This window comes from Akebia trifoliata, chromosome 2, assembly GCF_017979445.1.
Source record: "Akebia trifoliata isolate Shusen 1 chromosome 2, ASM1797944v1, whole genome shotgun sequence".
Taxonomy (NCBI): Eukaryota; Viridiplantae; Streptophyta; class Magnoliopsida; order Ranunculales; family Lardizabalaceae; genus Akebia; species Akebia trifoliata.
The window spans coordinates 3,790,048-3,812,880 of record NC_141376.1 but is presented as its reverse complement, the minus strand read 5'-3'; the positions used below and the strand labels follow the sequence as shown (position 1 = coordinate 3,812,880).

Sequence of the window (22,833 nt, the reverse complement as noted above, 5' to 3'; positions counted from 1 at the left end):
AGATATCATCAAAAGAGGCTTCCTTCCCTTCAAAAACTCGACAGTTCCTTTCTTTCCAAACCCCCCAACAAAAAAAGGAGTTATAGACAACAGAATACGCTTCACCATCGAGAAAGAGTAACCCATGCCAACCAGATTCAAAGAAAGCTTTCACCGAACATGGAAGACAACCCACAACACTAAAGAGATCCCATAAGTACAACCAGAACTCCCTAGTCAGCGAATAATGTAATAATAGATGGCTAACATACTCTCCATCCCTTCCGCACATGAAGCAGAAATTCGTAGTGCAAAGTCCCCTGCGAATGAGGAGGAGATGGATATTCATTGGGAGCAAGACAGTTTAGAACTAGGGTGGATACAACCTTCTTCAATGATTGAAGAGACGCTATAGAAAAAAATATGTTTTAGAATGAAAATCAATGTAATTGTATAACTTTGGGAGATGAAAAGTAAGGTTCATTATTACATAGGGAATTTCTTGGAGGAACTTCCCAAGCTTAATGACTTCATTGTGCTTCCCAATCTGGTGCTACAAGCAGAAAGAATGATTTGAGCGAACCTGCTGAAGAGAAGCTACTAGTGTTTAGTCATTTCTTCTCCCACTGAAATTCTTAGAGAAATGAAATTTAAAATGAAGACTTGAGATCACATAGAGAAACTTTTTTAAAAATCCAATTACTGGGGTCTCGAGTGCCATAAGTGGGCTATGGAGCTTCACTAACTCAAGGGCAAGATTTTCTATTGTTAGCACTGCTCCATTTTAATTTCTATAGATATGAAATAACATGGAGATGAGGAGAAGTGGTGTTTGTCTTCTTCGCTGGTTGGGAAAACCTTAACTTCAGAAACTTGGAACCAGGGTCCTAATTGCATGGAGAAGGCAAGAGCCCGACTTGGTCTACTTAATGTGTAAACCCACATGACTAGAAATTCAACCATTTCCCTTGTAATTCTCTTTGTTTTCTTTTCCAGTCTCAGATGAATCTTGTCTTAGTGAGACAACCCCCAAAATTGAGCCAAACCGTATAAAACAAAGTGCAACTTAAGAAACTAGATTTTGAGGCTGACATAAGAACATAGGATGATCCTTCTAATCAATTCATTGAGTGTGTCTATTGGGTTGAGTGAAAAGATACTTTTTTTTTCCATAGTGTGTATTTTATAATTATGCAATGTTTAGTTGGACAACATTACATCCATAGGTAGGTTAAAGGTTGGTGGTGCCACCAAAAAGGCAGTTTTAACGATCTAGTAACTAAGATGAAAATGAGTTTTGAACCACATGACCTATCACTCAACAACATAGGCTCTTACCAACTTTATATACATATTTGCCTCACTCAACACGGCCAGGTCTAAACCTGTTGCTTACTGCAAATGACTTTAGTATTTATAGAAGTCAATAACAATGGAATCCAAGTGATACTCAATTACCACCCAAAATGGTTTCTTTACGGTATCTTGGGTGATGTCTTAAGCCTCTTATACATGTTGCTAAATGAAGAAGGCCCACATATGGTACCAAGATATTTAAAAGAAAAAATGAAAAAAGATAACGTAGTAAATGTTAACAAAAAGTAATGCAAAAAAGGGGAACAAGTATAATCTATAGTTTCCATATCCATACCAAGTGTGGAACTGACCAACCAAACAAAATAATCAAATCAACCACTTGATTCAGTTTGGTGAACTTAATATTGAAGGATACAAGCCCTTAGGTTGCAAATGAAGTGGGGCAGATAATACAAATTTAAGGAAATCAACTTATGATCATTCACAAAATTAAAATAAAAAAGCATGCGGCAAGGAAAGTAACCTTATATACCCATGTAATCTTCATCTATGGATATGTCTTCCCTACCATTTCGAGCTTTGATGTCAATATCAAGCTTAAAGAGCAACTCTCGTTTAATAATTTTCATTCGTCACTTTACTGAATCCATGATTAGACTTCCCTCCTCTTGATCTAAACAGCCGCAATCTCTTGCTCCAATTAAATCTGTGTAAATCAATTCTCGCAAGACTATCTTGGTTTGCTTCAAACTCGGGGTTATATTTTCTTTTACTCCAGATCATATTGCATCACAAGCCTCTCCACTGTATTCCGACTCACAACATGTCTCATATACAACTCCCTCAGAACCTCTGCTGCCATACCCATTTCATCTTCATGAGCAATTCCTTCCACTAATATGGTATAAGTCGTTTCATTGGGCATGTAACCCTTATTGATCATCATCTCAAAAACATCCAACGATAGATCTGTCCTTTGAGCCTTGCATAACCCAAGTATAAGGGCATTGTAATTGTCGATATCAGGCTTGTAATAGTGATCTTCCATTACTGCAAAGATCTCCATTGCCTCATCAAGCATTCCCTCCAAACATAGACCCCTAATCAAGGATGAATTAGTGTAGGAATCAGGAGTAAACCCATTCTTCGTCATCTCATATAAAAGCTGAAATGCTGCAAAAGTATTCCCCTTTTTACACAAGCTCGTTATAACATTCTTGTAGAACTCTTGCATGGAGGATTTCTGTTTATTACCCAAGCTTTGGATTATGGAGATCGCCTCATGTACCTTCCCCTGCCCACAAAGCACAGAAATAGCATTATATGTCCCCTCATTAGGACTACAATTCCTATAATTCATTTGGTCTAGACACTTAACTACGAGATCCACCTTTCCTTCCTTGCAGAACTGAGCAATTATAGGGTTGTAGCTCGCTGCATTGGGCTTAAACCGTCCTTGCATCATCTCCTCCAAGACCTTGAGAGCATCATCGGTATGGCCATGGAGTGCAAGCGAACCAATCAAGATATTGTACGTAATTATAGAAGGGGCACGATCCTCACCGACCATCTCGGCCAGAAGCTCATTTGCCTCTTCCCACCGCCCCTCATGACACAAACTCCTCAACAAAATATTGTAGCTAACAACATTTGGATCAAAACCCTTCGATGGCAAATTCCTGAAGAACTTAATTGCCTCTTCGGTTCTACCTTCCTTGCACAACCCAGTTATCAAAACGTTGTAACTAACCAAATTAGGCCTCCCACCTTTGTCAATTATCTCATCCAAGAGTCTCATCGCCTCATCTACCCCTCTATCCTTGTATGCGGCTTCAAGCAAAAACGAATAAGTGAACACATTAGGGACAAGTCCCCTGTGCACCAATCTATCCAAAAGTTGCAAGCTTTGTTGCAAGTTACCATGCATGCAAAGGCCTCTAACAAGTGAATTATAAGTAACAGTGTTGGGTGGGCAACCATATTCCTCCATTTTATCGACCAACTGCATTGCGTACCCAACATTACCTCGCTTGCACAATTGGTTCACCAAGAAATTATAAGATGCTGCATCAGGTGTGGTACCTGAAGTGAGTAACATCTCCATAACTCTAATTGCTTTTCTAATCTTATTGGACTTGCAGAGATCATATAAGAGCTGAGTGGATTGAACTACATCGGGTTTGTGGGACTTCCTTATCATGTATTCCAAGTACAAAAAAGCGTCGTTGAGTCTTTGTTCTTTGGTTCTAGGATCACTCTTCCCATTCCTCCAATTGGGTAGCGTGAAAAGAGTCTCCTTTGGAGGAATTGTGATGTGGGTGGAAGCTAAAATCCTTGAAAACCCCTTGCTGAGTGAAAGGGTATGGAGATTTGGGATTTGAGAGAAGAAACAGCAAGATTTCCTTCTAGTAGTTCCTGAAGTTGGGTTTGGGAGAGGAGACACGGAATGAAGCAAGGCTGATGTCATGGCTTTACTAGAGATTATTATACTGTTTATTTCTCTCAAGTATATTTAAATCAACTAGTTTCCTTTTCTTTTCTTTCTGGAGATATGTTCTTGCAAGAATTATTTTTATTTTTATGAGTTTGTGAGATTTTTTAGCATGACAGAGTAATTGAGAGAGAGGGAGAGAAGGAGTTCTGAGAAATTTTCTATGTAGTGAGAAAGAAAAGTTGAAGAAGATGGTGATGAGATTCTGGAGATGGGTTTGACATTTCTACTGTAAATAAATGAAAATAATGCAGTAAAGGAAACAAAGAGAAAGATAGATAGATAGATAGATTGAGAGAGTGAGAAAGAAACATACACAGGCACTCTCTGTGTCGTTCTCCTTTTACTTGGAGAAGAAATCTCCACACCAACCTCATCCACCATACAAGCTTTATCTCTCTAAACTTGCAGAATTCGGTGTGTCTTCCATCTCGTCTCGGTACAGTGTTGACTCACTTGAGTCATCTCGTCTTCCACTAGATAAATTATTTAACTCTATTTAAAGAACTACAATTTTTTTTTATAAAATAAGATGGATTAGATGATGCTCAGTCACAAGAGCATAATTTTATTTTGATGATAAGTATTTAAATTATTAAAGCACTAATTATTTTATTAAATTTTATTAAAATATATAAAAATAAATGTTAATTCAGTCAAATTCTAATAACTCGGTTGATATTTTCAAAATATCCCATGAATCATATGGACGAGTCGTGATCATTTGCAGTGGCTTGATCTCTTAGGTGGACCTCCTAAATTTTGGATTCTAATTTTCTGCCTACTATTCACATGGGTTCAATGTTAAAGGCACCCTTAAATTATTTTAAGGGTGCCCTCACACCATAGTCAAAATAAAATAAAAAAATTGACTATGGTATGACATGCCCTAATAATAATTGGGGTGCCTTCAACACTAAACCCTTCACATTGGATTGTAACTCAAGTAGGTCGACCACCTAATCTCAAGTCTGAAAAAACATAATGATCTTAATTCTCTTTCTACATAATTATGTGTTATTTTAGGTCATTGTTTGCTACAAAACTTGGGGTAAAAGTGTTGATGAGATGGTCAAGACCACGTCTCAAGAAAGAGAGATCTTGAGTTCTAATCATTTCTTCAAGATTTATCCCAGAAATTACTCAGGGGCGGGGGGTAGAAGGGATTGCACATGCTCGAGAATTAGAGTATGTTTGGTAACACTTTGGAAGTTTAAATTGTTTTTTACTTTCTGATTTCTGATTCAAAACTTTTGATTTTCGATTCTGAAGTTTGAAATCTGAAACGAAACAAACGAGATTAAAACTTCTAAAACCTGAATTTTATAGATGGACCACTTCCATTCAGACTTCAAAAGTGTTACCAAACATACACTTAGTCCGGTACTCTAAAAGGCAAGGCCTGGCTACCTTGGTGCGTGTATCACTAATTGGGAAAGAGCACCAATGCAAGCGATGGATTGGAAAAAAACAATTATCAATTTTCACAATTATCAATTTTCACACTTCTCCCACCTTATAAGATAGTAAAGCAAAGAACTCCTAGGGCAATCAAGTAATAGCTCCTTTGTTGAGAAAATAAAAGGGTATATAGCACATCCAGTGTGAATGAATGGTACTCAGGTGATTCAGGAGTAAAACCAAGAAGTTCATCTCGGAAACTTGAAATCTTACGAACACCCACTTTCACAACTAGAAAAATCAAAATTACAAATCAGTCAATTCTGATCTCATATTTTGCGGGAAAGATGTGATACCCACCATTCAATACTACAATTTGAAGTAGTTGTACAAAGTTTCTTCAACAGATTTTACATCAAAAATATGTTGTCATATATATCTTACAAATATGCTACATTCCCACCACCAATCTCTTTCTATATTACAACTTTGTTTCATATCCAACACCATGACCATAGTCATACTTATACTGACTGAATTTGTTACATGTTTCAACAATTTCCAAGCTCGGAGGATGGTATGGTACCAAGAGGAATAGCTCAGGCCCGAAGGAAAGCCATTATCATTTTCTTCTCTCAAGAAGAGCTTGAATTGCTATCCTCATTTTTGCAGGCAAGTATCATCTTAGGCTACAAAATCATGCAACAGATGGGAGGAGCCATACCTATGACGTTGGCTCTCTGGATCCATACAGTCGTAATCTACCGTGTCAGGCCCCAGAGGAGCCTCATTGTACATCCCATCCCCCCTATTGGTTACGAAATTCTGATGTGTCCCACCAGATATGGATAGGCCACCACCATCGCTATGCTGCAACCCCAACGTGAGCGACACCCCACCACCACTCCCAAATCTCCCCAACTCTGCCATCTGGTATGCAGCATTCGAAGCTATAAATCCCCTGCTTCCACTCCCATCAGGCTGAATGAGTGCATCGTGGAGAAGAAGAGAGTCATCGACATTGGGTTTTTGGGATCCCCTTAACCTCATACCCCCATAGTCCGTCTCATCTTCTTCATGAGCCCTGTTTTGGAAGCTATCTCCTCCTGTGCACCCTGTCATTTCTACATCAGGAACAAGATTGGATATCGATTCATGGAATTGGCTGGGATGGGTTCCCTCAGTGGTTGCAGATTTTATGTTTTGCTGCAACTCCTCCCCCCTATCCTCGGCGACTTTGATATCGCCATTTGTGGCTTTGGGTGCATTATCAGTTGAAGAAATCGAGTCCATCTCAGGGTCACCAAATTCTTCTTTGTACATCTCCTCAACCATGGGCTTCCAAAGACGGACCCGTGCATTTATAAACCAGTTTGAAACCTGACAAATAAAAAATAAATAAAAATAAAAATAAAATATACGTATATAAAAAATTGAAAGATTAAAGATTATCCAGCATGAATGGAAGAAACTGAAAAATAATTGTGTTCAGCGTTCCTTGCAGAGGAAATGAAAGGAGCTAAATACATATATGGTGCAAATTTAGGGGGATAGAACCCCGCATTTAATGGGTCAACTAAAAGGAAATCTGTAGTATAGGAGATTTAGTTGGACCTATCAAATTTTGGAGTCCCCCACACTACAACAGATGAAGACCCGTCACTATAGTCAACTTGAGAGGAGCTTCAATTTTCTACACTTATTTTTACCTGACTTCTGCTCAAGCCCGTCTGCCTCGCTAGCATGATTTTATCAGAATCCTTCGGATAACTGATGAACATCAACACAACAATAAATTTGAGACCCTCAAGTGATTTCTAATAAAGAAAGAAAAAAAGAAGAGAGCAGCATATTTGAGGGCCATACGGATGAAGGAAGTGCTCAAACAGCCAAGCCCGGAGAATTGACACGGAGCTTTCTGGTAGTCCTCGCTGTGGCCTCCAAGCATGTTGTTGCATCATACCGAGCTGTTGAAGAGACCTATTTTGACTGAGATTCTGGTCTACGAAGCGAAGACGAGATATTCCACCCCCTTTGTTGTTTCCTGAAGTATCCTGCTCCCCGAGGCTTTGGCGGGTTACTTTAATCTGGCTGCCAATTGCATCTCGTAAGCAGCGGAAGTGGCGGGAAATAGTCTCGAGAGCAAGTACAGTGTATGGTTTAGCAGCCCCACACCCGGCTATTACATCAAAAGACGACACTATTATCTGCATCTGATGGTAGTATTGTCTGTATCGTCTATCAACCTGTGACAAGATGATGTATATTAAAAAAAAAATCTTTTTGAAAGATAGATAATTCATGTCAAAATTACAGCTCAAAAAAGTGGGGTCCAAGTTCATATACAACATGAGAATAGTTTATGAAATTTTACCATACTTATTTCAACTACAGGAACATTCTTTTTGAAATCTGACTGGACTTTCATGGAGGATTTCCCATCATGTTTTTCTTCTACATATTTGGTTATTATGTCTCTATACAACATAATGGTACATGGCATATGTAAGAAGAGTTTTCTAGACATATATATATATAATATATATATGGGATTAAGCATAGAAATATGGAAGAAGAATTTCTACATTCACACAATAGTACATACATGATGGCATAAGGTTCCAAGTATTTTTCTGACTCCACACTTCAATCAAGCCACAGATATTGAACAAAATGAAGATCGGCATGGTCTCCCAACCACCATATATGGTTTGAGCTCTAATAGAGATTTAAATGAAGGTAATTAAGCATTTAACTTTGATATAGGCATGAGAGCTCAGATAAATTTCCACCAACAATTGGCAAACAAAAAGAGAAATATTAGGTAAATTCCTGTCATAAGTCACCATCAAAACCTGAAAGAGAGTAAAAAGCGTGGAATCTTACTGGTATTCCACCAATCAAAGGTTTCTCACCTTTGCCTGACCGGTAGTCACCAAATATTTTACAAGCAGCAGATATGCAATGGTATAAGTGTTTTTATCCCTCGGTCCCAAGAGAGTAATTTTGGAGGATGGTCAGGGAGACGTGAGAAAAAACATCCATGGCATTTGAAGGGGCAATACTCTTTTCGAAGAATGTAATACTCACTAATACCACGTAAGCAGTAATCACCAATATCCTAAAAATTATATTCTTCCACGTACATTGCTGACTGAATCAGTAGCAAATAGGAAAGGTTACATTATACCAACACGCAATAAACTTATGGCGTGTCAAAGCCCTTTTTATTTCCCTCACTCTTTTATTCATTTTGTTTACATCAAAATGATTTGATAAACAACTTTGAACTCATCCTCATCATCATCAAGTTATCATCATCAGGTTACATCTTATCCAAATTCCTCGGCTGATCGACATGAATACTATTCATTTAACTCTCTATTGAACCATATATTCAATCAAGGAATGTTCCTTCATGCCTTTTCTTACTACCTACATCCATGTCATTTTTGGTCTTCCTCTTGTCCATTTGAAGCCCTCTGCTTGCACCAAAGCACTCTTCATTGGTTTACTTAAGAGTATCAACAAAACACGTTGGACAGATTTTCATTTATTCTTTTAGTCATCCTTAGTACCAAGGAAGTATATTTTTAATGTCAAATTGGAAATGCAATGTTTTCCTAGCATCTAGTGAATAAGATTACAAAAAGGCCCATAGCTTAGTGGGGGTTTGACACATTGCAAAGCAACTTTCAGGTCGTGGCTTCAAATCCAGCTTACCATTAAAAAAAATTTTCTGGAGTTAAAATCCCCCCTTGGTGGACCACCCTCAGGGATTTATCCCAGAAATTACCTGGTGCGTGTGAGGATACGAGCCTGCACGTGCCCTGAGGATTAGTCGGGTGCTCTAAGAGGACAGGATAACTTGGCTCAAAGAAAAGAAAAAGGATTACAAAAAGACTTGATTCGACTGGATAATGTTATAAATGTAAATGAATTGGAGACTTAATCAACTCCTTGGAATTGACTGTGTAAATATATTTTCCTTCAAAATATTAGTCCAAAAAATGAAAGATCAAGGAATAACAGGTTTCAAGAGAGACAAACAATACATGGCTTAAATCATTATTAAACGAGACACTGGAGAAATCAATGGATTCCAGCGGTGCCAAGAAGTGGTACTTTTCAAATATTATGTGTAGGAAGTGTCTACACCATATTATGAAACTAAAATGAAAATGAAGTAATAAACAAATTGCTTAAACACAAACTTAGATTTTAACAATGATTACAATCTGAAAACAATGAACCACATAAAATTACAGGTGTTACATATGGATTATAAATCGTAGCTAAAGATACTAGTTGAAGGCCTGGATTCCTGAAATGGAAGTAGGTGTGGTAGGGATATTCCAAGGCAAGGAACACCTTAAGAAGAAACCTCCTGCAACTAAGTTGTCAGTTCGAAGTTCAAAGTTCAAACCCGACACATAGACAATGGAGATTACAAGCAATGCCCATTGGTGAAACCATGGTCGAATATGTCCTATACTAATGAGTCAAAAATATATTCACATCTCCTAGTTCATCAATCCTAACATGTATCGACACCACTGTCACTGAAGATAACTAACTCCTCTTTTGTTTTCTATATTTTTTTTCTTCTGATAGGTGTAAATTCCATTGAGAATAAAAGCCAAATACAAGGGAGGATGTCGAGAAGACCTACCTACAAAGAAAAAAAAAAAAGCAAGAAGAACCACGACTACTCACGATGGTTATGAATTGAGTCCCATCTGAATAAGAAGTCCTCAAAGAAGACACCCTAAAAGGCCTTGATAATTTTACGATAAAAAATAAAACCCTATGATGGATATAACGACCTCTTGTAGAGCTTGAGCATAGGTTACTTTATATGATTCATATTTTTTTTTTCAATAGACTACACATGAAAAAGCTATATTAATGAAGTGTTCAAATGAAAAAAGTCCATATTTGAATCCTTCCACATACCTTTGACTTGAATAACATCAAAGCCGTCAAAGGCATCCAACTAGGGTCCTATGCAATTGCCACGACACCAAGGTTAGAACTACAGTGTTGGATGCATCAACACAAATTGGAATATTTTTTAGCACTGTTCATCCAGACCATAGTGCCATACAAGCCAAGGTGACACTTTTTGGCTGGCTGTCCTGGCAACTTGTATTCCCCATCCATGGAAAATTACTTGCTGGTGATTAGCTTCAAAGGATAAAGCAACTTCCAGATCTTGTCCACTAGGGTCCTTTCCTTTGATCTAATTTTGGATAGTAAGGACACCTCTTGATGGGATTAGCATGATGAAAAATTGGTGCCTTTATCTTTTTATCATACTCTTTGAAGATGGACAAAATGAAGCAGCGGATATTTCAGGATTGACACCAAAAGAAGGTAGTCATGGATAAACAGCAATGTTGTGGAAAAAAAAAAAAAACTAACTTTGGGAACTTATGAAAGATTTTATGGAGAGATGGCAACCAAGGATGCTTTTGGTGCTTGAAATGGAATTTGGATATCAGGAACACCAGATAGTATAAGATGCTTGGGAAGCTACTTCATTGATGTACTAATGAATGTTGCAAAGGAGATATTCAAGGATGGAAGCTCTTTGGACGCTTTCATATTCTCAAAGCCACTTTGATAGGTACAAGGACTCCTGTTCTGCTCTAAGAACATTATGGAGGATGCAAAATTCTCAAGCCACCTAGAAGGATATGGTATATTATAGTCATCTCCAAAAACAACATGAATCTAGAGAAATATGATCAATTATCTGACTACATGTTAGGTCTGAAGGATACGGTCTTTTATAGTTCTGAATCAATTCAAGCATTTGGAAAATACTGGAAGGATACTGTCATACTAAATTGGAGATGCCTAAGACAACCTTGTATATAGTGCATAGGCAGATTTTTATTCTTCCTAACAGACTGTGATGTACTCATCACCAAACTTGCGTTTAATATTTATTCATTAGAACTCCCAAGATTTATTTCAGCAACTTTTCTGAGGTATTATGATAACACTAATCTCGATTTTAAAAAAAAATGCTAACCATCCTCCCTCCTTTACAATAAAGTTGGAATAGTACTACCATATGTACCCCTAACATAACAGCAAATTGTCTTTGTCTCCTGTGAAGCCTATAGATGACACGGGAGAAAATGTAGACATAACATGGATCAGGAATTATTACCATTACTCAATGAAAACTAGAAAAGAGAAGAAAAAGTACCAAAAATGTCAAATTTGAGTGAAAGAAAGTAGGATGGTCACTACTAGTGCAAGACAAAGTAGCACTGAGAAGAGAAATTTCTGCTATGATCACAACAGACTACCAATGAATTGTAGCTCAGCTGTGATCTTCTACAAAATTCAGGAACATTAAAATCTGATGAGTAGGATTGAACTAGGAGTTTTAATGGAATCATAATAAGACCTCATTGATCTATGAACTCATGAGTATGATATGGAGGATCTGAAAAGATAGAAGTGTTTCTGTATCACCCTTCTTCGATTATGAAAACCACTGCATCACTAAACAGTGAAATAAAAACAAATGAGGGGCTACTACTATAGCAGATTTTGTTATAGGATATGTCTATTGACACTTTTGAACACTACCAAACATAGAATGAAATCATATAGATCAAGTTAGATAATCAGAACAAAACCCAGCTTGGACTAAATTAAAGAGATGAGAATAAGAATATGATTCTCTCAGTGAACTTCTTTGTCCCAAAACAATAACGCAAAGCTGTATATGAGAGAATTAACCATTCTTCCAAGGCCTTTTGAGAAGACACTGTTATCGGTATATGTATGCTTTGAGATGAATAAATATAACTCCAAACATCAGTGAAAGACAATCTCCGGTGTTTGTGGATTCCCCATTCACAACACGCAGCCCCTCACCCCTTTGACACAACACCAGACTACTTAAATTAATAATCACGTTATCCTAGTGAAAATTTGGAACTTCAGATGTCATCAATGCTTCAAGAAGCTCATACATTACACAACATGAACAAGATCTGCATGCACTGCAAGTTCAAATCATTACCTCTCCATTTCACAATTTCCAGAATGTTTCAAGCTAGATCTGCCAATTATCTGCTATTCTTATCTTTCACAACACATTTTCCTTTGATCCATGTTCAATATTATCTAACATCTTAATTTGAAAAATCACCATTATGTATCCAACATAACATCAACAACCAACTGGATTCATTCAAGGGCAGTGGCACCAACTTGTGGAGTTCATTTTTCTCCTTTAGACTATGCCTCTCTTTCCCAAAAAATAAATAAGGGGAAAACTGCTTGTATTGTGTGTACCCAATTTCTTAGAACAGACATGAAGCAATCAACATCATTCTACTATTAACTAAACACTATGTGTAGTTATTTTAGAGTGTGCATTCAACTAGTCATTCTATTGGATGCTATTGTTTATGCTCCATAAGTCACCCTTCTCTTATTATATAGACTTCAATGCTTTAACTGTCAAAAACAATATTGTCAATAGCTTGTTTCTCTTCAGTTTTCAAAGCAGTAGGAACCATTTGCAAGCCTGTGAAAACCAGGAAAGAAAAAATAGCTTGCTTTTAAGGGTCAAAAGAGTGCAAGAGGTTGGATCAACTTTGCTAAATTGACAACCATTTAATTAGATTTCAGAAGGAACTCAGCCAAGAGGAGATTTAATTCATTTCACTATAGTTGACAAGCTCAAGTATAAGATAAAATATAAACGAGTTATCATGCCCAAAAAAATGGAATTTAGGACAATCGTGGAATTAGCACAGGAAAATGAAAGTGGTGGGCTCACCTCATCCAACATGGACAAAAGCTTTGTCATCTTGTTCTGTAAATCGTGCTTCTCGGCAGGTGAGAGCTCACCTTTAGAGTTGGTAGTTAATTCTTGAGAGTCTAAGGGCATCCCGGATCCCCCATCAGTCTCTTTGGAGTCCTTTGATCCAAACCCTTGAAAGCCTTGCTGTTTGTTAGACTCATGCTGCTTCAGAGCCTTCCGGACATTAACTACTTCATCAAGCAGTTGTTGTGCTACCTTGAGGTATTTTGAGTTTGGGATTGTGCTTGCGAGATCGGGCAGTTCATATAGAGTAGAATCCGAATGCATCTGTTTAGGTCCCATTGAGCACTGAATGTTGTTCAAAGCCTCTCTTTTTATTGCATCCTGATTGCCTCCATGAAACCCGGGTGACAAGTATTCAGCATTTCTCGATTGCTTTCTTTGAGAGTTTTCATCATCTCTGCACGACTCGGTTCCGGAACAAAGGCTTGGGTTAGGATGCCGGAACTGGAATGAAGATTCGGGGACATTGGATGGGACCACCTGTGTACCAAGGCTGAGGGATAATCCCTGCCCTTGCAAGTTTTGTCCACCGTGTAGAATGCCTAGCTGTGTCTGCAGACTCATATGTGAATCCTCGGTAATAGATCGGCGGACCAGATCATCGGTTGCACCAATGGATTGCATGGTCGTGGGGCCACCTGTTGGTTGCATAAACAGCATCTCATTTCTTCCATCCCTCCAATAAGATTGGTTCCCTGTATTGGAAGTGATAAGGTTTGATAGGATTCCTTGCTGTGAGGGAGTGTGTTCAAGCGATCCGACTGATGGGAGCTCGACACAGTTTTGCTGCGACCCGGAAGAAGATGGGTAGTTTAGATACATCATCATGTTACCATGAAGTACTGGTGCTTCGGGATACGAAACAGGCATAGGGTCCCCTAGATAAAGAGTCGGTGTAGCCTCTCGTTGGTTGCTTGAATTGGGGTAATAAGTAGCCATCTTTTCTCCTCCTCAACCTTGGAGACTTCCCATGGAGGAGTTAGAATTGGAGAACAAAACATTACCAGCTTTCTTTGCAAAGAAATTTGTTGCCTCAGGAACTAATGGTGTTCCAAAAAAAATGGATGATTATCTGTCAAGACCTCTTGAAAATATTTCAAGTTTTAGTAATTCTTTGAAATTATCAACACCAATAATAATTGCAACAACAAATTAATTGCTTTTCATGAACAAAGTAGGTGTAATGGCAACTTTGGAAGCTCGAGAAAACATGATGGCAAGTTCTAAGTAACAGTTATAAACAGAGAAGAATTAAACATCAAAGAGGAATCATGCATCATAGCCAACCATTTTATGGGTTCTTGTTTTTGTTAGTATCGCAGACTCTGTGAAATCACCGTATTATCTGCTAGAACCCAAAACCATGAGACAAAAATAAATGAAAATAGGAAAATTTCCTCAAAAACCACATTTTTATCGAACAAGCCGAGAAATTTAATTTTTTTTTTTTTTTTTTTTTTTAAACCCCAAATCTTAGAAAGAGAAGATAACCCAGAAACCAACCACCCATTTCCAGAAATCCCACAAAACAGAAGTCAACCAAAAAAAAAAAAAAACAATCGAAAAAACATTAATTAAAATTAACCCCAAATTAAAAATATTCATAAAAAACAAAACTTTTTCTCTTTCCTGATCATTATCATCATCATGCACGAAAGCATAGATAATCAACACTAATAAACCCAAAAAAATAAAAATAAAATAAAACAACATGCACAACATCAGAATCAAAAATAACAACAGAAAACGAAAAAAAAAACTACCTGAAAACCCGAGACTAAGCGGGCCGTGGGGAACAGAAAAGCTCGAAATCAGGCCAGATCGGCAGAAACAGACATCCCAAAACGGAGACAAAATGATCCCGAGATCCAAAACAACAACTTATTTTCGTCGAAACAATACATCATCAGATTTCAATTTTCAAATAAAAAATCAAAAAAGCAACAATAAATTATGTGCTCTACTCTACTGCTTTATATATACAGATATCTTCCATCTATCTTTCACACGTGAGATTTACACAACCCCACCTCACACCTCTCCATGAAAACTTCTCCCCTCAAAAGGTCACTCTAAAACAAAAACCCATCAATCAAACTTTCTCTTTTTGTTTTTTTCAACTTTTTCCCTCTTTTCTTCTGCTGTCGTTATTGTGGGTTGGGTTGTGGGCTTGGCTGCGTTGCGTTGCGTTGGTTTTCTTGCTGTTCGTTGTGGTTAAGGATTTAGTTAAGGTGTTCAATCTCTAACCACCAGTTGGTAGACCTAAACCTCTCTTAAACCCACCTCTCTTGTCCAGCCTAATTTCTATGACACAAGTGATACAATCAGGCCTACTTTTTTATGGTCAGATATAAAATAAAATAAAAATCATTTTTTCTTGGATGATCTAATTGTTATAAATAAATTATAGAAATATCATTATGAGAAAGTTTTAAAAATATATATATACATGCACAGTTAAACCTCAACGCTAGTTATAATGGTGAATAAGTCTACTCCGTCGAGTTAGAATACATGTATAATATCTATAAAAAAAAACTCTCCAATGCTCAAATTAAAACTATAATTTTATAAAATAATGATTATTTGATTGAACCACCTAACTGATCTTATAGACACATTGTCATTTTTCCTTAATTGAGGGGATCCTAGATGATCCTCAATTGGATATTTGTAGTAGTTAAAGGAAAATCCTCACAAAATGCAAAGTTATCCATTTAGGAAGGAATGTGGTTGATATGATCAACCGGTGCTAAAATTTTAAGATACTCTCCCAATACAATTGGAAGGATAGTTGAGTTTGTCTCAATCGTCTACACTACTATTCTAATAAATAACCAACTCCACTCAACCATCGTAAGTACTTTGAGGTTGAATGATGTTGGAATATAATTATTTCTATCTATCTAACCCTTCGCAAATCTTGTCATGTGTAGGGTCAAAAATTTGTTCAAATTCTATCCTCATGGTAAAATATATAATATGTATAAGATCAGGTGATGTACCATTCCATTTACCCTGTCTCTCAATAAAAATTTCTCCCGATGTCTTCCCTTTCAGATCAACTCATCTCTCAATCTTCTTCATTCTATTCAAGGTCTCCATCTAAGTTAGACCCATAGCTCAATTGATTTGATACATTGTAAGGCAACTTTGAGGTCATGGGTACAAGTCCAGCTTACCCACACAAAAAGCAAAAATAAATCCAACTCATCTATTCTATCATCATCCATGCATTTAATCTTAGCCATGTCATGGATATTTTCAATGATATATGACATTTATAAGGAAAAAATATGATAATTGTTCACTTGGAACATTGACATATGGTAATGCAATCTTGCGTGAAAATTTACTTTGAATTTTTGCAACTTTTAATATTATCACTTAAATCTTTTAATCTCAAGATCGAGATAGAATTTTTTAAAAATAGAAGTATTATGAAATTTTGGACAGAAAAACAAAAGAAATTTCTACATGGAGTCCAGGCAAGGTTGAGATCCCTAGATTAAAAATTATTTGACATAAAGTTTAAATAATTTGAAAAGTTCAATTTTTTAGAAAGAAAAATCACATGTTCTTTTTTTTTTTTTTTAAGATAAATTCATATTAGTATATTAGCGCAAACCCATCCCAAAGGAGCATGTGATCATCCATTTGAAAACACAGAGGTACGTCAAGAAAGCTACTATTGCCACACCAAATCTGTGCAATTATTTGGTAATTTACATAAGAATTGGTGTGGTATGAGTAAAAGTTGGTGTGGTAATATTAACTATCAATGTCAAATATCACCCCCAAAAAAAATATTAAAATATGGTTGAGCATCAATTAAATAGTATCCCTTGGATGCCCTTTATTATTAATAATAATCTTATTAGAAGTCATTGAATAGTATATATAATTGTTGTGCATTTATTGGTTGGGGTTGTATAAAAATAAGCTTGATGATATCATTTACTCACGTCTTATCTTTAAGCCTGTTTCAATGATGTTGATAATTATAACAATACTAATAAAATAATTAATGTGATCCTCACTCGATTTAGTTTTTTGTCTAGTTGGGCAATGACGTATATAGAATTAAAATCTCTCCATAAAATATTAACTCATATTAAGGACAGCTGGTTTTGTTATTTGATTCAAGAATAATGATTTTTTAGCACCCCCTATGACCTACACCCCCATCATTGAACGGTAGATCATTTGTCTCGATACACGTAGAATCATAAATCTTTTCCTGTATATCCCGAGACAAATGATCTATGGTTATACGACAAGGGCGTACGTCTACGGGGACATAAAATTATCAAGACTCTTGATTTAATAATAACTAAATTTGTGAACATATATAATATATAGAATAATGATTTTCTGATGTCTCTCTTTTACATATGCCCCCATCACAGAATCGTAGATCATTTATCTCGAGAAACGTAGAATTATAAATCGTTTTATTGTGTATCCTAAAGCAAATGATCTACTATTCTATGATGAGAGCGTAGGGGGGCATATGTCAGAGGGGGTGTCAGATTATCACGACTCTAATACATATGCATGTCTCAAGAATAAGGTCGACAGTTGGATTTCGTACTTGCACAATGGGAGCCATGTATTTTTTATTATGTCATTTTCGTGAGTCAATGAACTTGAGTCTCTCTCACACACATACACATAAGTAAGATTTTTTATTTTTTATTTTTTTATTTTATTATTTTTTTAAATTACCTTATCAAAATAAATTGATGAGTTATTTATAAATATTTTATTTCAAAATAAAATTTCCTTGAGATCAAGAATATTAGAATGTATTACATTTATGGGAGGATAGGAGGATGGTACAACTATCTCCACAATCCATCTGTTTCGTTTGTTTGTTTGTTTTACAAGTTACATGAAGTGCATGATAATTGTTAGTTTTATACATCACGATGTAAGTTTATATCCAATGAATATGACCCAAATGTCATCGTCGGATTGTTCTTGATAGTGATCAAACAATGGGGCCATTCAAAACTAAATTAGGTGAAGCAGTACCAGAATTTCCTTCTTTTATCATATCTTTAATTTATCTATCTATTATTCTATTTTGGCTTACAAGCTAAAACAAATGCAAATGATTACTACTTCAAACACAAATTTTTCAACTTTTATTCTAAGCAAATGGCATTTTCGTAAAAAAATCAATAGTAGGGGCATATATGAAGCAGATCAATGCAAGGTTGGCAATAAGAAAAGGAGAACTTACATTGGCACCTCAACTTTTACTTATCACACTCAAATTAAATTTAAAAAAAAAAAAAAAAACAAAAACTAATAATGAGAATATCATTCTTTCGCCTTACAAAAGGGCTAGATATAAATATTTCCTTCTCTATGATTGAGAGATATCGAAGAGGAAAGAGCATGAGATCAGCTTCAAAGAAGAAGATCGTTGTGATGTCAATTTGTTCTTTTTGATGGGCTATTTTAATAGCGATAAATTCGTGGCTTTTTTATCTTGTGTAAGTATTATGAAGAAAATTTTGGTGTGGAAAGATATTTCCCACTTTAAACGGTGTATGTTAATTTTTAATTGGGGTGTGATAAATAATTTGAGACGATGGTCAAGGGTGGGGTGCCAATAGAACTTATCTGAAAAGAGCTGAACCTTTGGGGTGATGCGTGGGAGCTCATCCAACACCCGTTGTATTAAAGATAGATAGGGATGAGTGAGAACTCGTCAAAACAAAACCTTCAGATTGGGTATCCGAGGTTAATCAACGGTGAAATTTGATTGGACAATTTCTCTGAGAAAAACAAGAGTTAGTATATCCTTACTAATTAGTAAGATTTGGTAGTTGAGCCCATCTTGTGACAGTAGAGGGCCAAATTCTAAGAAATTAGAAAAATAATAATTAAAAAGATGAAGATTTATTTTTCACCATTAGATTTTAAATTTAAATTTGAGAATTTGGTGGGAGTTCAATAGCCGTTCATTTTCAAAATATTGGATTAAGCCCAAAAACATTATTTTTTTGAATTTATGTTTTGGATCAGAGCTTTTCCATCAATTCTTGAGAGATGTGGTGTTAGATTTGCCAATTTGGTAATCTATTTGAGCACAATGGCCTTGGTAAGATTTGAAAACTTATCAAGTTAATAAGGAAAAATGTTTCTCAAAAAACAAAGGCAAATGGTCAAGTGAGTCCCACAGAGGTTTGGCTTTTAGGATGCAAACAACGAGCCGACAACCTCCCACGACAAAATATATAAATGGTAATACTTCCCTTTGTTTTTTGGCTTTTATTTTTTATTTTTATAGAATTTTCGTTAACCACAGATTGCACTTCAATACATAATCTTCTTAGGTTTAAAATTTATTTATCTTCCTACAATTTAATTTGTATTCTTTTGCTTGTGATCTCTACCGGTGATCTATTTTGCTTGTGATCTCTACCGGTGATCTACAAGTGTTTTCTTTGGATCTAACCTAAGTTACTATTTTTCCAAACTCACTTTGAATCTTGTTTAGAAATTAATATAAACCTATGTTTGGATCTCAACTCTTGAATTTCCATGATTTTTTATCTACCTGAAGTGTCGATAGAGATATATTTACTTTTGCTGCTATATTGTAGAATCATTGTGATTCTCTTTTCTCTTTTACAATTGTTCTTCTTTCCAATAGAACAAATCACAAAAATTAGATGAGGAGAGCCAAACATTTTTTTAATGTATGGAGTAGGAGTTTCGGAATGGACTGGTTTTTTTGTAAGGATGATCTCTTTGATGAGGAGATCACCTTCACCAAAAATCAGCTCATTCTGAAACTTCTAATCCCATCAAAAGTGGTTTACAAAAATTAGACAATCCACGATTCTTCAACTTGTAAATTAGGGTTAGAAATTTCAGAATCTCTTCACCATAGAGATCATCCTCGCAAAAAATCAACTCATTCTAAAACTTCTAACCTCTATTTAAAAAAATATTTGACTCTTTTTAGGACCTCTAAATGCCTCTCTCTCTCTCTCTCTCTCTCTCTCTCTCTCTCTCTCTCTCTATTTATATATATATATATATACACAGGATGGCGTTCGGAGTCCAGCCAAAGATTGTGCTAAACATTTTTTCAAAGTATAGGTTAGAAGTTTTGGAAAGGGCTGATTTTTTGTGAAGATCATCCTCACAAAAAATCAGCCAATTTTGAAACTTCTAACCCCATCAAAAGTGATTTACAAAAAACGAACAGTCCACGATTCTTTAACTTGGAAACTAGAGCTAGAAGTTTCGGAATGAGCTGATTTTTAGTAAGGATGATAAAGATTATCCTCACAAAAAATTAACCCATTCCGAAACTTGTAACCCCTACTTTTGAAAAATGTTTGGCTCTCTTTATGACCTTCTAACACTTCCCATATATATAAAACATAGACACTAATTTCTAAATATAAAACAAAGAAAAAGAAACATGACCCTTTTTGTTGTATGTTGTTAATTTTGTTTAGTGAAATCTTCTTTGTGTTGTTATTATTTTTGTGGGCGTTGTTGAGAAAGAAGAAAATAATTATACAAAAAAGGAGTGCATCATTTGTTTTAATTATTTTTGAAGTGTAATCATCTATATGGAATGTAAAGGTGATTTTTTTAAGTGATGGAGTGCAATTGGTAATGGTTGTCCCTTAAATTAATGAAGTGTTATTTAGACATACCTCTCAATGTTTCAGTGAATATTTGAGATATTCTCATATATTTTCAAATTGATGGTATACCCCTTGACCTTGGTCTTCTCTTGTATATTAATGAAACGACTTAAATGCCCTCATTTTTTTATAGTCAAAATTTCTTTATTTTACTTCCCAAACTAATCATATATAATCTAAAAGCTAAATTATTTTCAATTTATTCAACTTCATTCCCAGTGCATATACGTCAGTCTCAACCTTCGTTATAACCCTCCTAAACTTACTTGATTTATCTACCCAAAATTCCATTGGCTTTTATTTTGTCAAAATCATTTTTTTTTAATAAGGTGTCATGCATCCCAATAGGATGAACACTAATCCATTCCTATAACTTGAAGTAGATAAAACCTTACAGTTAAAAATGAGGGTTGATGATGAAATTACATTCATACCGTGGTTCTATTGTTATCAAAAATATCAAAAAGAATATTTTATCTTGTCACACACACTCACAAAAAAACATGTCAACCATGCCTCTTGGGATTTCTCAATTGTCTTTCAACTTTAATTTTATTTTTTCCATCCTACCCATAGGCAAAGAAATGGTTGCTTTTATTTGATTTTCAGTCTTACCACAAAAGATGAGAAAATGACATCTCTGAGTTAATCTTGGTCATCGTATTCTTGGGTCATTTTGTGGTAGATTTTTCTACATTTTCAATAATTATCTAAAAGTATGAAATGTCTTAAAGAGAGTAACGGTGTCTGCACCTCATCCCAATTCAATCCACATTTTCTATTGTAAGGGCAAATATACACATTTATCTACAATGGGTGAGAGATAATGAATACTTTTATGATTTTAAAAAGTATAATTGAATATAAACATTTTTACGAAAATAGTGGCAACTGACAATAAATAATATAGTTTTTAAAAAAATCATAAATAAACTATATTTATCGGATTACTAGAGTTTGCATGTGCTTATAACACAAGTATCCTCTTTGAGATTAAAGGGGTTAAAAAGGAAACATGGTAAAGTTAGAGGGATATTATTAAAAAGGGGATAAAATAGAAAAGATAATAAACTCGAAGGGGATATTATTGAAAATGGGAGAGGAAAGGAGGAGGAAGAAAGACAATAAAATTAAAGGGAGTGAAGAGAAAAGACAATAAAATGAGGGTAGTATGATCCTCACTCTAGTAGCTAAAGTGGAATGTTTATAGCCCTACAAAACTAAGATTGAAGTGGATCCACCGTTGTGTTTTACTTTTACTATATAAACTAGAGTTTGCTCATGTCGTAAGGTAAAAGGGGAAAAATAATAAAGTTGAAGAGTTATTATTAAAAAATCTTTGAGATTAAAAGAATAAAAAGAGAGAAATAATAAAGTTGGAATTGTATTATTGGGGGAGAAGAATGAGAGAAAAGATTAAAAAAAGAAAAACATGTCATCGAGATACATCATTTATGGGTATAAATTTTTAGGCAATGAGAGTGGGATCCACTGTTTTGTTTTGTTACATAGATAGTTGAATGGACAGTGATATGCCTTTCAATTTGTCGTATATGCATTTGGCCTGTACCAATAAGCCCAATTCATGCATAGTATCGTCAGGTTTACATCACACCACTAAATTACCCCATCCTCTTGGTATAGGGATTGGTATACTATTATTATTACTTTGTAACCCAAAGAGTATCTCCACTTGTGGTGAGACTAATCTATCTAGGACTGCACGTACCATCAAACATCTTATCACGTGTTACGACATTTATGTAGTTATATTTCTGTGGAGGGGCATGTAAAGACTCGAAGTCATGAACTGTGGAGCAAGCCCAACCACTCCTTACTCATCATTTCAAAGTATTTGGTTTGACTCCATGTTTGAACTTTATATCTTCATCATATTATTTGAATAGATATCATGGTTTTAAATCTCGTCTGAAACGATTTGATATTGTTCATCGACGAAACAAGACTTCCAAACGAGTTTTAAAATCATGTTTGACGTTGCTGTTGAATATTTATAATTTGATTAAACATCAATATTCATATCAATCATATTAATTAAGAGTGATGATACTTTGACACATTTTTTTTATACGCTTCCTTCA

General features: G+C 35.5%; 2 protein-coding genes across 6 annotated transcripts; both read right to left on the bottom strand.

The window, feature by feature from the left end:
- Positions 1–1,594: 1,594 nt before the first annotated feature.
- On the bottom strand, positions 1,595–4,179 carry LOC147408878 (Pentatricopeptide repeat (PPR) superfamily protein). 2 transcript variants are annotated; one of them, XM_086423231.1, is made up of 2 exons: positions 2,687–4,179; positions 1,595–2,590 (listed from the first exon to the last, which is right to left on the bottom strand). In XM_086423231.1, exons 1-2 carry the CDS (start codon positions 3,761–3,763, stop codon positions 2,066–2,068), a joined length of 1,602 nt encoding a protein of 533 aa, XP_086279357.1. In that variant the 5' UTR covers positions 3,764–4,179; the 3' UTR covers positions 1,595–2,065. The 2 variants fall into 2 exon arrangements, with proteins under 2 accessions (XP_086279357.1, XP_086279350.1); XM_086423224.1 differs by having other exon boundaries at positions 1,595–4,178.
- A 1,404-nt stretch (positions 4,180–5,583) lies between these two features.
- Positions 5,584–15,243, bottom strand: LOC147408877 (BEL1-like homeodomain protein 7). Of its 4 annotated transcripts, none has more exons than XM_086423218.1 (5): positions 14,813–15,243; positions 13,002–14,005; positions 7,055–7,434; positions 6,898–6,958; positions 5,584–6,568 (listed from the first exon to the last, which is right to left on the bottom strand). In XM_086423218.1, exons 2-5 carry the CDS (start codon positions 13,986–13,988, stop codon positions 5,873–5,875), a joined length of 2,124 nt encoding a protein of 707 aa, XP_086279344.1. In that variant the 5' UTR covers positions 13,989–14,005; positions 14,813–15,243; the 3' UTR covers positions 5,584–5,872. The 4 variants fall into 4 exon arrangements, with proteins under 4 accessions (XP_086279344.1, XP_086279326.1, XP_086279331.1 ...); XM_086423200.1 differs by having other exon boundaries at positions 13,002–14,133; positions 14,813–15,242; XM_086423205.1 differs by having other exon boundaries at positions 13,002–14,121; positions 14,813–15,242.
- Between the last annotated feature and the right edge of the window lie 7,590 nt (positions 15,244–22,833).